This window comes from Coenobita brevimanus, chromosome 90 (genome assembly GCF_032717465.1).
Source record: "Coenobita brevimanus isolate Jiangsu-jjx chromosome 90, ASM3271746v2, whole genome shotgun sequence".
NCBI lineage: Eukaryota > Metazoa > Arthropoda > Malacostraca > Decapoda > Coenobitidae > Coenobita > Coenobita brevimanus.
The window spans coordinates 35811154-35826016 of NC_137043.1; the positions used below are offsets into that span (position 1 = coordinate 35811154).

The 14863-nt window shown below is 44.6% G+C and overlaps 1 protein-coding gene across 3 annotated transcripts in view; it reads right to left on the reverse strand.

The window, feature by feature from the left end:
* Positions 1 to 763: 763 nt before the first annotated feature.
* Positions 764 to 14863, reverse strand: part of LOC145411717 (uncharacterized) — a 111641-nt gene continuing 97541 nt past the window's right edge. For 2 of the 3 annotated variants that reach the window (XM_080281734.1, XM_080281736.1), the window contains 2 exons: positions 14413 to 14498; positions 764 to 5715 (listed from right to left, as the gene is read on the reverse strand). In XM_080281734.1, coding sequence (XP_080137860.1) covers positions 1778 to 5715; positions 14413 to 14498 — 4024 coding nt within the window. In that variant the 3' untranslated portion in view covers positions 764 to 1777. The remainder of the gene's footprint in view (positions 5716 to 14412; positions 14499 to 14863) is intronic. The other variant, XM_080281735.1, reaches the window with a different exon arrangement.

A 14863-nucleotide genomic window follows, 5' to 3' on the forward strand; every position in this document is an offset into this window, starting at 1 on the left:
ATAACCCTATAATTTACGGTGTGTAATCCAGTTTTCAGTAGAACACCACAGCAAATGAACTGATAAGTAAAAAAATATTCAGAACCCTGACAATCTTCAGTCATTTGGACCTTCCCTGTACTATACACTGTCATGTCAGTGTTGAGTATCTTCTGGTGGGCTAGCATTTACACTGTCCTACATTTTCTACAAAACATTTTCAGCAACATCAAATAAAAATAAAGTAAAATAAAACACACCATCCATTCATCCATTATCCAGTCCTATGTTGCCCCAAGAGGAGCGTAAAAGCCTGGGGCTAGGCAAGGTGGTCCTGACATTTAAAATATTTCCTCTTAAGGTATCCCAATAATGAGGTTGGCAATGTGCAGTTGATATCTTCCATGCAGGGGAAGTTCAACCAAGTGCCAAAACCAGCTGACTACTTCCCAGCAGCTGTTGAAAACTGTAAGGAGAATAGAAACCCAAGATGTGTACCAGTACTAACATCTGTAACAATATGTGATTCTCAGCTTGGATTTTGTGTATTTACATGTGGCTGTGTTTGTCATGTCAAATTACAAAATGGAACAGCTATTGTATCATCATCAAAACCATGACTTCTGATGCTCAGACTACTCGGACAGCATAAATGGGAAGTTTTACTTAATTGCATAAAGAAGGTGCAAAAAACAAAAATCTACTTCAATTCTAATTTATATCACATTTATAGAAAATATATAAAACTATATACAAAGATTTGTACATTCATTTTACAAAATCAAAACGTCGAAGGATACAATTAAGAACCGAATAAAACTAATGCATAATTGTAGACGAACTCCCACTCTTCAGCCTCCTACAACTACGACTAACATTTCCTGTGATGCAGTGAGGAATGTGCTTATAATACAGTATTCACTACGAGTTCATCCGATGAGACATTTTCCGCACAACTCAGTAAGTAAAAAACTTTTAATAATTTTTCTCTGTAACTTTTACCACAACACAAAGAATAAATTATTCTAAACTCAGATACTGCAAATTTCATACAGTAAATGTGTTTACTTTTTGGCACTCCAAAAGAAAAGAATTAAGATGAAAAATGGACACAACATAACTCAGATCGGTCAGGTAAACCAAGATGCACACACACACACACACACACACACACACACACACACACACACACACACACACACACACACACACACACACACACACGAGATCTTTCGTATACATTAATAGTTTCTAATACCTTATATGCACACTGAGTTTGTACATAATGACGAGAACTAATGCCATCAGTGTTATCCTTATTAAGAGTGTTCCGCACAATGTGTAGGTCTTTTGCATACATTACTTTGCGGTCACTGGTGTAGAGTTTCTCTTACTAAAACATCAGAGCCCTAATGGCCCTGGGAAAGTGTCAGGCCGGGCCAACAAGGTACAAATGAGTGCCCTGGCACTTACTGGGGATAGAGATACTTGCAGGTGGGTGCATGTACTTGGGGAATACCAGAGCCTGCTTAAGGTATGGCCAGGGCTAGGAAGCAAGGGCCAGGTCCCCAAACACATTCACAATCAACTTCCCGTCACTACTGTTATTTGTTTTCCATGGAGAAGGACAAGAGAGGGTTGGAATTTTCCAAAACTCTTCTTGAAATTCAAAATGTGAGTTGTGACGGGGATTATCGCAAGTGCATTTGTGGATCTGGAACCAGATGAATGTGCGAGTGCCCTGATGATTACACAGGCATTCTTATGGTTTGGATGGGGTTGTGTGGTGGTGTATGGGTTACCGGGGCATGTTTAAGGTCTTGGCTGGGCCTAGGGACAATACATCTGACACACCCCACTGCTGGAGTGTCATGTGGCCATTACGAAGGTTCTCAAGGGTTAGAATGGGGACGCCGACAACTCCTCCTGCTCCACGATTTTGGAGGTTTGTAAGAGGCAGGAAGGAGCGAATACCGAGGGCAGCCATGCGCTGGACATTAACAGGGTTACGGAGATCGACCAGTGGGATGGCCACATCACCGGCAGCCAAGTGTAGCTGGTGGAACTGCTGGTAATGGTGCTGTTGCCCCTTTTGCGTTGAGAATCCAGCAGTACACAGGTGACATTTGAAGGGCATGCGTGACTGCTGCTGCTGCTGGTGAACACGACTGTGATCAGCAAGCAGCCCCGCAGTAGGAAAAGATCGGTCACACTGGTGGCATTTGTGGCGACCAGCTGGTCCTGAGCTTGGAATATCTTGGGTCAAGTCTACTGTGGGTGGTCGAGGTGGCCGCTCTACACTGCTGTTAGATGAGCTTCGGGTAGGAGGGGCCTGAGGTACAGCAAACCCGTCTCGATCTCTTTCACGTCCACCGCCTTCCCGGTCTCTCTGAGTAGGGGGGTGGACTGAGATGGCAGAGGATAGGTTCAGCTCCTGGGCAGTGGGAAGGCGCCGGTCATCACGGCCACTGCCACCATCCTGACGTTCCCCAGCTGCTGGTGTCACAGTGATGCCTCGCGACGCTAACAAATTAGCCACCGCACCAGCCTCGGGTCCACCACGCTCCCCCCGGCCACTCCCGTCTTTGCTGCTTCCTGACGCCCGCACACTGAGGGTAATGGAGTCACTAAGGTTGATGGTGGATTCTGTGGTGGAGGGTGCAGATCCTGGACCTCCACGGCTCCCTGGTGCTGCTGAACCACCTTGTACATTTGAAATAACTGGAAGGCCATCACTTCTGTTGGCCACAGCAATGATCTGACATTCGTTGTCCTTCTGGCGAGATGGGACATTGATATCCTCCCGCCTGGCAGTCTTGCTGGGTGAGTGTGCCCCTGTCCCCATCATTGGCCGCTTTGCCCCAGGAGCTTGCTGCTGGGGTGCCCCTGCCCGCTGTCCCGGGTACATGGACTGATGCATTCGCTGAAGAGGTGGCATCATGCTACCCCGACCTCCTGGGGCTGGCATGAGGGGTGGGGGCAGGATGGAGGAGTTAGGAGGGCGACCAGGGCCTCGTGATGACTGCATGTGTGCTGCCTGGTGGAGAGGAGGCCGCCCAACATGGCCCATGAGGGGAGGGCGCCCTCTCACTCGTGGTGGTGGACTTGGGCGGTATGGCATGGCAACACCAGGGGGCATGGGGGCACGCAGAGGGCTGGCCATGTTGGTGTTGGCCATGCTGGTGCCAGGCAGTGCTGGGTAGGCTCCACTGCCAGTGAACCCACTTCCCTGAGACCACTGACTGCTGTAGCGGCCCATCATGCCCACTCCAGCCTGGCTTGTGGTAGTCGTGGCTGCCAGGGGATGACCAGTTGTAGTCGCCGCCATTAAGTTATTGGCAATTGTGAGACGTGGCCCTGTCCCAGTCTGACCCTCTGCCCCTGGCTGTGGAGAATGCTGCATTGCCTGCTGAGGTGATGTAGCTGGCGGCGTAGACCCCTTATGAAGTGAGGGAGAAGTAGATGGTTGTTGGGTGGGACTTGTGAGAGGGCTTGTGGCCAGGGCTCTGAATGATGTATCTGAAGGTGGAGGTGTTGGGTGGCCACCAGATGAGGTTGGGGTTCCAGAATTTGAGCCTCGGGAACTGAGGTGAGATGGGGTGGCAGGTCCTCCACTGTGAGGTGATGGGCCCCCACTGTGGGGGGAGCCATCTGTCTGGCCTGACTGAGAACCAGCCTGGGAGCCTGGCTGAGAGTCCTGTGAGGAGCCCTGGGCCTGGCCACTGTTGTTGAGGTATTCCAGCTCTGACAGTAGGTCACTGGCCACACCAGATGTCTGCTGCTGCTGCTGCTGTTCCTGAGGGGAGGCCATCTGACTTCTATCCTGCTCCTGGTTTGATCCATCCTCTCCCTCAGCCTCAGCCCTGCTTGAGAAGGAATCATTGAGACAGAGCTGCTCGAAGCTGCCCTGGCGGTCACCCTTGTCTGGTGACTCCTGGCCCAGAACAGCCTGACTGAAGAGCCCATCCTCTCGATCCCCCTCGCTCTGTCCGCCATTCATGGGGGGATCCTCATCCCCCTTCTCTGGAGGCGTATTGGTAGAGGGGTAGGATGTGTTGGCCGTCCCATCACCTCCCTCCGGCCAGGCCCCACCTTCTTCACCTGCATTCTCAGCAGCGGTGGTGCCTGCCATGGCTGCCGCTATCCTCGGCCCAGACTCGTATTCACTGAACCAGTCTGAGGAGGGGAAGGACTCAAACTGTGCCTGGTAGTTCTGATTCTCACCCTCCCCACCTTCGCTCTCGTTGAATCCGAACCCAGCGTTGTACCCACTGTTACTGCCCTCACTCCCGTCCTCCCCCTCCTCCCGGTTCTCCTGGTACTCCTCTCCTGTCTCTCTCTGGGGGGGACTACTTTCCTCTTCTTCGTTCTGCTGGGGATAGTTTGTGTCCTGACCCTGGGGCTGGTAGTCGTCCTGACCTCCACTGTCTTCGTCGTCATTCCCGCCTGCTGCGTCCTCCTCCCCCTGCCTTTCGTCCAGATCCTGGAGATCAGCCGACGACCCACCAGCCTCCCGTTCCTCTCCACTATCCCCTCCGCTTTCCTCCCTGTTTTCACCACCTGCCCCTGCCTCCTCCTCGCCCTCCCCAGACTCTGCCTGCGATCCTTCTTCTGCCTGGAAGCTGTCTTGGCCGTCACTCATGCCCTCCTCGCCCACTATCTTCACTTCTCTCCGCTTCCGACCGCGACCACGACCCACCTTGGAGATTTTGAGCTTCAGCTTGATTGCTAACTTGGACCCCTTGCCACCAGAATCCACCCTTGCCTCGGCCTGCCAGATCTGGGCAGGACTGAGGCGATTCAGCCGCACACTGAGGATCCGCTCCCTAGCGTGAACCAGATGATGTGCCTCAAATTCCTTTTCACTGTCAAAATAGTTAATACGACACTGAACACACCACAAGTCAGCTTTCCTATTCTCGTTGTCCTCAGTTCTTTGAAGTCTGAGCTTTTTCTTCTTTGGTTCTTCACTACCTTCTCCTGCAACAAGAGCAGCAGGTGGAGCTTCAGTAAGCTGGGGTTGCGGTGAACGAACAGCTTCACCTACCACATGACACGCAGTGATGTGCTCATTAACGGCAGTCTGGCTGGGAAAGAGAGCAGGACACAGGCGGCACGGATGGGACAAAACATGCGGGTGGTAGTATGCCAAGTGGTCCCTGAGCCCTGACACATCCTGGAACACTGACCCACACACCCAGCACCTACTCCCCTCACCAACACCACTACTCTGCTGCTGCGGCTGTTCCTGCTGGGTCTCTGGCTGCTGTTGTTGTACCAGAGTCTGTAGTTGTTGTTGCTCTGGAGGCTGTTGTTGCTGTGGCTGTGACTCCGGCTGTGATGGTAACTGTTGTGGTGGTTGCTGCTGTTGCTGTTGTTGCAGTACCTGAAGGCCACTTACATTGTACTGTTCCTGTGACTCGCCGAGGCTGCTGTGTGGGCTTTGTCCGTAATACTGAAGCTGTTCCTGCTGCTGTTTAGACTGAAGATCCTGCTGCTGCTGTTGATGTGGTGGTGGGAAGCTATTATTTATCTGCTGGTGATGCTGTGGAGGCTGCTGCTGGTAGTATGCGTGGTGCTGGTAGGGTTGTGGCTGTGGTTGTTGCTGGGTGTACTGGTGTGGGTAGTAGGGCTGGTGGGGCTGCTGCTGCTGGTACTGGGGGTGGTGGTACTGGTACTGAGAGTAGTAGTTGTAACCGTAATACTGGTTGTTGACACTTGTCCTGCCCGTTTCACCTGCCGACAAAAGGGAACCATGTTAGTAACCTTGAGGTGAAATGTTATCAATGATACATAAAAGCTGAGGACACAAAAATGAAAATGATCACACATCAAATACATATATCACATAACAATGACAAAAACTAACACCAAACTAGTCAACATGAACAATATTACGAGCAGGTAAAAATCCTGATGAAAACACTATCATTAACAAAACACAAAACTCGATGCAATGAATGAAAAAGATAATAAAACATGAAAATACTACAAACAGGCACTATGAATGCATTCCCTCAGCATTTAATTTAAAGGGAAGTGTAAGTAACTGTATCTGTCAGTTTATATGGGACCCAATGCAGAATGGGACCTTCTCAGAGGAAGAGTGATTGCTAAAATTAACCCTTCCAAATGCTGGCTAAGCAGGAATTAGGGAGGGGTACCTGTAGTGGACTGTGAATATGAAATAAGAAGATCTGTTTTGTCATATCTGGGTGTAGTAAATGTATGTGCTGTATGAATCAACCAGGTGTTGTACCTACTTCACCTAACATGCATATCATAAGAACAAAATTCCATAATTGACACAAGCAACAGCACTATGAATATCCATGAAACAAACTAGACGAAACAATTACTATCCTCATCTCTCCACTGCCTCCATTTTCCCCCTCTGATTTCACCTAACATGCGTATCTCATAAAGCAATAATTCCATAAAAAACAAGAGGAACAGCACTACGAATATCCACAAAACAAACCAGATGAAACAATTAACATCATCTCTCCCCACCGCCTCCATTTCCCCTTCTACCCTCGCCTCGTAAACACACTCACAGACTCCACTTCCCCCCACCACAGCCAAATGAATTAAACCTTAGAGCATGAGAGAGAGAATTGTTTATCTACAAAATCTGCTCTCCTGCTAGACTGTTTGATTCAAGTTTGTGCTTAGATGGCCATCAACTCCTTCACCATGAGGATGTCCTTTCTACTCTATTTCTGTTATTTCTGAATGGTTCTACTCTGTTTCAGGGACAGATAAAGCGGTGGCAAGAACCATAATAATAATGATAGTACAAAAAATAAGAACTGTAGCTAAACTGAATGGGTTAAGGTGGGGTTGTTGGTGGATTCTCTCTCTCTCTCTCTCTCTCTCTCTGATGAAAGAATTATGTGCCATTCTATATTTTGCTATTGTCTGATGATTTTATTTAGCTCCAGACTGACTCCTTGTCCTGGAGGGATTTAAAAGTCTCCACTATCCCCTTTCTGTACAATAATGTCAGACGATTTTATTTGGCTTAGACCAGACCTCTCATTGTGAAAAGGATAATATTTAGCAAAATAAATAAATAATTAAATAAATAGATGAATAAAAATAAGTACAGTACATAAAACTAGGTATTGAGTGTGGATGACAACACTGCTTTCAAAATCTTTCATATTTCAATACAAAAAAGCAGTTATTGGGTTTTCCAAGTCTGGTAAAAAAGAAAAAATCCACAAAATAAAAACATTAAAAGAGCGTGCCCGTATTGGTTTCAGAATCATTTATATATTTCGCAAACAATAACAAAATAAGCAAAATATTTGGCATTTTCGAGGCCCACAAAATAATAAAAGTAGGTGGAAATATTGTGATTTTCTTTTTTTTTTTGTTATCTCGCAAAAACTGAACTGGAATCGGTATATGATGGCCTCCAAATTCAGCAAACATCCACCTCCCTGTCCATCTATCTAAATAAGTAGGTAGACAGACTGGCAGACATGCATGGGTAAAATTAACTACTGAGACCTATTAATGAGACCAAGATAGAATGGTTGGTGGGAGAGCACTAAATAAGCCAAGCCTAATGAACTACCCTAACCTGCAACTTAACCTATCCTAATCCTGCGACTAACCTATTCTAACCCAACCTCGGCCTGACAAACTAACCTAACCTTTTACTGCCTAGCTAAACCCAAAAATTTAACCCAAACAGACTACCTTAATCCTGACTAACCCATTCTAGCCCCATGACTAACCTCTAACCTCACAAACTAGCCCAATCTAATTTAATCTGACCTGTGGAAAAAAATCTAACCTGGAAAAAAATGCCTAAATTGCCACAAACAATCGCTAACCGTGGATCCAACGAGAGAGATACGGTTTTCGATATTACTCCCTAGAGATATTATATGCACCAGTGGCTAATGTTATTGTGCTTGCTGGGGTCCTGGGTTGATATTACACAAACTCAGGGTGTGTGTGTGTGTGTGTGTGTGTGTGTGTGTGTGTGTGTGTGTGTGTGTGTGTGTGTGTGTGTGTGTGTGTTTTATAAGTGGGAATAAATAAACAAATAAATAAATACAATACAGAGACAGAATCCAATGCTGCCTCAGAAATAAACAATGTATCGATAATTTAAATAAAAAATAAATGATAAAATAAATATATAACAAATACTGGTTTTAAACTTTATTACGTACTCCAAACAGTAACTCATACACGAAATAAAACGTGAAAGCACACACACACACACACACACACACACACACACACACACACACAGTACAGAAAAACCAATGTCAGTGAGAATAATACGCTATAAGAAAAATGCAAATAATACAAAGAAGGTGTGTGTGTGTGTGTGTGTGTGTGTGTGTGTGTGTGTGTGTGTGTGTGTGCAAAAACAACAGCAGTGTTTGCAATAAAAAAATAAATAAAAACAAGGGGTAGTATACACTAGATCAAAACAAAAGCAAATATGAAGAAATAATAACAATAATAATAATAATAATAATAATAATAATAATAATAAAAACGAATGACAAGGAAATAACAATATAATAAAAAAATAAATAAAAACAGTGCAATATAGGGATTAATAAAAACAATGGCTGTGTTCGAAATATAACGAATCACACACACACACACACACACACACACACACACACACACACACACACACACAAAAGCCTTAAAAACAAAAACAAAAGGAATTAAGACACGAATCCCCATTTTTAAGATTCTGAAAATAGGGGAAAAAAAGAAAGAATGGTATTTTTTTTTTTTCAACATCTTAGGACCAAATAATTCCTTACCTTTCTTCTCTCAGCTAAAAATTTTCACTAAACACTACAATAAGGAAATTAAGTAAACGATAAACACCAAATATTCAGAAACATTCAGATCAAATTTATTACCACTGTTGATTGTCCAAACTCATCTAACCTGCATTTATATATATTCTTAATTTAAGCCAACCTATTTCTACTAAACCTGCATTTATATACAATCCTAATCCAACTAAATCTACTTCTACTAAGGTCTAGAATCCTACTATAAAATGCATATAATAACTACTACTTTGGTTAGACATGCAAAAGACTGAATATTCATAAAAATTTTTAATATTTCAGGCGACACAGTAACTATATTATCAGACACCGTGCTAAATAATAAATAATAATAATAACAATAATAATAATACCAGTAATGAAAATGATATGATGATGATGATGATGATAATAATAATAATAATAATAATAATAATAATAATAATAAACACCATTCTAAAGATGGTTAAACAACACTACACTAACATGCAATCAACATCTCACCATTCAATAAGAAAACAAATCCAACATTCAGTGTAAAGGAGATTAATATTTAACATTTAGATACAGGCAAACATTCTTCAACATTTCAACATCCATAACACAAAACTAAACATCATTACAGTCAACATTTCAACATTCAGTTAAAAAATAGCAATAAATATCCAACATTCAGAAGGCTAACATTTGAAACTGATAAACAGACGTCAACATCTCAACATCCATCATACAACACAATAAAAATCACATAAAACATCATACAACACATAAACATCACATAAAACATCATACAACACAATAAACATTACATAAAACACCATACAACACAATAAACATCACATAAAACATCATACAACACAATAAACATCATAAAACACCATACAACACAATAAACATCACATAAAACACCATACAACACAATAAATATCACATAAAACACCATACAACACAATAAACATCACATAAAACACCATACAACACAATAAACATCACATAAAACACCATACAACACAATAAACATCACATAAAACACCATACAACACAATAAACATCACATAAAACACCATAAACACAATAAACATCACATAAAACACCATACAACACAATAAACATCACATAAAACACCATACAACACAATAAACATCACATTAAACACCATACAACACAATAAACATCACATAAAACACCATACAACACAATAAACATCACATAAAACACCATACAACACAATAAACATCACATAAAACACCATACAACACAATAAACATCACATAAAACACCATACAACACATAAACATCACATAAAACACCATACAGGGCACTCAACATTCATCCACAAACATGCAGTGATGTCAAATGAATAATCAAGCTCTATTATGAATGTTGCCAATTATTCATGTATATATAAACGTGTACCTATAAGTAACCTATGTAAGTATATGGGTGTGTACGTAAAAGGCATGTGCGTCAATATGTATGTATGTAGCATGTAGGTTATAAGCGTGTACATGTAACCTATGTAAGTATATGGTGTGTACGTAAAAGGCATGTGCGTCAATATGTATGTATGTAGTGTGTATGTAGGTATCGTTGGGTGTGGGTTGGATAGTGAACGTCAAGGGTGTTATTTAATTATCACATTGTCTGTCTGTCTGTCAATCTATCGCTCTGTCACCTCGCTGTCTGTCTGTCTGGCTGTCATCCTGTCTGTCTGTCATCCTGTCTGTCTGTCTGTCTGGTTGGCTGGCTGATATCCTGCCTGCCTATCTCTGTCTGCTTCCTGTCTATCATCTCTGACTCCCTCTCATCCACCCTCCCTCCCTCTCCCTCTCTCCCTTCTTCCCTCCTTTTACCTCCATTCCTCCCTCTATCTCCTTAACTCTACCCTCCCTCTATCTTACCTTACCTCATCCTGCCTTCCGAACTCTCTCTCTCTCTGCATCAAAGTCCTGCCTACCTACCTTAGCCTGCCTCACCCCTCCTTCACTCTCTGCCTCCACCTTGCCTCACCCCCTCCAATATGGTTTCCTTATTTACTTCCTCCTTCCTCCCAAGCGCTAAAGTTCCTCCCTCATTCCTACCTTTACCTCCCTGCCTTCCACTCCCTCTCTCCCTATCTACTAGTCATGAAAGTTCCTCCCTCCTTGCTCTCTCTCTACCTACCTACCTACCCACCTTCCTCCCCGGCTGCCTACTCCCTCTCTCTTTCCACTCTCCCTCTGCCTAAACGAGACTGTGCCTACCGTCTATCTCCTGCCTTCCTGCCTATTCTTCTGCCTACATACCTGTCAAGTACTGCCTCTCCCTGCCTCCTCAAATGCCACCCACCTCGCACTGCCTACCTGCCTGCTTCTCCACCTGCCTCCCTCCCTCTCCCGTCTGCCTCTCCACTTCAAACTGCCTTCCCCTGCCTCAACCTCCCTCTCTCCTCTGCCTACCCCTTGCCTCCCCACCTGCCTGCCTTCCTACCACTCTCATCTGCCTACCCTCCTGCCCCCTCCTCACACTGCCTCTCCACATTCCTACCACTATAACTGCCTCTCTGCCTTCCTCTCCCTTCTGCCTATCCCATGTCTTCTCCACTTCACACTCCTCCCCCTACCTACCTCCCTATCTGCCTACCTTTCTCCCTCTCCACCCTGCCTAGCCACATCTTTGCCTCTCTCTCTCTCTCTCTTAATTCATTCACTTCCATCTCATTGTAATTCGCCCACTTAACATTCAAATTTTCTCTCCCCTTCCTCCCTTCCTTTGTCTTCCTTCTCTCATTTTTCTCTCCATCTCAATTTCCTACGTTTCTCTTTTCTCTCTTTCTCCCTCCCTTCTCTCTCTCTCTCTTTTTTTTTCTTGAACTTCTTCGTCTTACAGTTTTTCTTTTTGTCAATGTTGGTGTTTCTCTCTCTCTCTCTCTCTCTCATCCTACTTTTCCCCTCTTCATCATTCCCTCCCTCTCCCCTTTCTTCTTCTTCCATCAATCTATTAATCAATTCCTACCCCCCCCTCCCTCTCCCTCTCTCTCATGCCTTTACAACTCGTCTCACTTGTCTTAGTCACTTTCTTTATTAACTCATGCCTCTCTCTCTCTCTCTCTCTCTCTCTCTCTCTCTCTCTAATTTCATCAATCATCTCCCTCCTCCCTACCTCCCCCCCCTCTCTCTCTCCCTTAATCATTATCAATCTTAATTATTCATCCTAGTTATCCCCCCCCTCTCTCCCTATCGATCTATTTATCTATCAATATTCGTGCCTATCCACCCCCTCACGAATCTACCTACCTCTCTATATAATCTACCAATCTATACATCGACCTACCTACCTACCTACTTACCTACCTACCTACCAACCTATCTATTGATCGACCAATATATCTATCCTATTACTACGTCCATGTTTTATCTACCTACCTACCCCACTACCTACTTACTATCTTACCTACCACTCTCCTAGTCAAGCTCCCTCCCTACTTACACACTACCTACCTACCAACCTACTTACAGATTTACCTACCTACCTTATTATCTTCCTCTTAACTCTAATATTCTTACTTTTACTATCAATTTTCTTCCTCTCTCTCTCTCTCTCTCTCTCTACCTACCTACCTACCTACTTACTTATCTACTTACAGATTTATTTCTAGAGCCTTAAGTATAAAAAAAACGCATGCACAAAACCACATACAAAACGGACATAAAAACGAGCAATGTGCGACTGTGTGTTTTGCGTGTGTTTGAGTGTGTTGCGTGCGTGCCAAAATCGTGCAAGCGTTGGGAACTCGCGTGCGTTCATGCGTTAGTAAACTGCGTGTGCTTTTGCGTGTGCGTGGGAAAAGTGTGTGTGTGTGTGTGTGTGTGTGTGTGTTTACCCATGTACGAATCCCAACATACCGTTTGTCTTACATGTCAAACCGTGTGTGTGTGTGTGTGTGTGTGTGTGTGTGTGTGTGTGTGTGTGTGTGTGTGTGTGTGTGTGTTTACCCATGTACGAATCCCAACATACCGTTTGTCTTACATGTCAAACCGTGTGTGTGTGTGTGTGTGTGTGTGTGTGTGTGTGTGTGTGTGTGTGTGTGCAAACAAGTGAGCACATGGAGGCAAACACTACCATTTTGAGAGTCATGGTGGTAGTTGTGGTTGTGGGGGTGATGGTGGTAGTTGTGGTAGTGGTGGTGATGGTGGTGGATGGTGGTGGTAGTTGTGGTGATGTCAGTAGTTGTGGTAGTGATGGTGATGGTAGTGTATGGCGGTGGTAGTTGTATGGTAGTGGTGGTGGTGGTGATGATGGTAGGAATGTTGGTAGCTGAGCCAGTCATGGAGGTAATGATCGGGTCTACAAATTGTGATGGTGGTAGTTGTGATAATGGTGGTAGTTGTGGTAATGGTGGTGGAGAGGGTAGTGGTTGCTGTGTGGTAGGGGATGGTGGTAGGTGTGTGGTAAAGGTGATAGTGGTAGGGGGCTGGTGGTGATGGTGGTAATGATGGTTATGATGATAGTTGTGATGATGATGTGGTGATGATGATAGTTGTGATGATGATGATGATGATGATGATGATGGTGATGATGATGATGGTGGTGGTAGTGGTGATGATAGTCGTGGTGATGACTAGTGATGATGGTGGAAGAAGTGATTGTGATGATGATGATGGCAATTTTCTTAACGATAGTGGTAGTTATGGTTGTGATGATGACTGTGGTAATGATGGTGATGACAGATAGTGATGATAGTAATAATGATGTATAGTTATTTGTGATGACAGCAGATAAAGTGATCATGAAAAGTAGCATTTCGAGTGCAAGTGATGATGATTGTGATGATGAGGGGTGATGCAGGGAGAGGCACAGCAGGCAAGGGTGGTGATACAGAGGTGTGGGTTGTGATGAAGTTACAGAAAGTTACAATGAAAGCTTCAAGTGTATCTAAGTGTTTTTAAGTGTACCCAAGAAAAGTGCAAGCCATCTTAAGTAACCAAAGTGAGTCCTTGGTTTACCTTCTGAAGTAACTAAGTATATAAGTGGTCTAAGAAAGTGTCCTCAGGTAACGTAGTGTCTTGGAGGGGTGAATGAAGGTATTTAAGAAGCCTGTGTGTTCTTATGTATCATGTACCCTCGTGTCCAAGTGTCCATCATGTGTCCTTAAAGTAAAATGCCCTTAACTTGCAAAACGTGTTCTTGGGCAGCTGCATCAGTGTCTTTAAGTAAGTACCCGTGTCTTTAAGTAACTATGGCGTCCTTAGATAAGTACTTGGATGCTTGTGAGGGGCTGGCCGGTGTACTTAAGACTAATAATGTTCTTAAGTACATAATTAAGACCTTAAGTCACTCGTGTGTGTGTGTGTGTGTGTGTGTGTGTGTGTGTGTGTGTGTCCTTACGTAACTTGTCCCTGAGTAATTAGTCAGGTGTGTGTGTGTGTGTGTGTGTGTGTGTGTGAAACAGTCCTTACGTAACTAGACCTTAAGCAACTAATCAGGTGTGTGTGTGTGTGTGTGTGTGTGTGTGTGAAACAGTCCTTACGTAACTAGACCTTAAGCAACTAATCAGGTGTGTGTGTGTGTGTGTGTGTGTGTGTGTGTGTGTGTGTGTGTGTGTGTGTGTGTGTGTGTGTGTGTTTAGTACCTTGGTGTGGTCCAGGTGTGTTGTCCAGGTAGGGGCTTGAGGGGAGGAACCGCATATAACCGACACACACCGACACTCTCACACACCTGCGGGCAACAACATGTCTACCTATACATCACCGCCCCTCACCAAGAACACGGCCGAAGAACAGGGAGAGAACAGGGGTAGAACAGGGGTAGAATGGGAAGAGAACAGGGGTAGAATGGGAAGAGAACAGGGGTAGAATGGGGAGAGAACAGGGGTAGAATGGGGAGAGAACAGGGGTAGAATGGGGAGAGAACAGGGGTAGAATGGGGAGAGAACAGGGGTAGAATGGGGAGAGAACAGGGGTAGAATGGGGAGAGAACAGGGGTAGAATGGGGAGAGAACAGGGGTAGAATGGGGAGAGAACAGGGGTAGAATGGGGAGAGAACAGGGGTAGAATGGGGAGAGAACTGGGGTAGAATGGGGA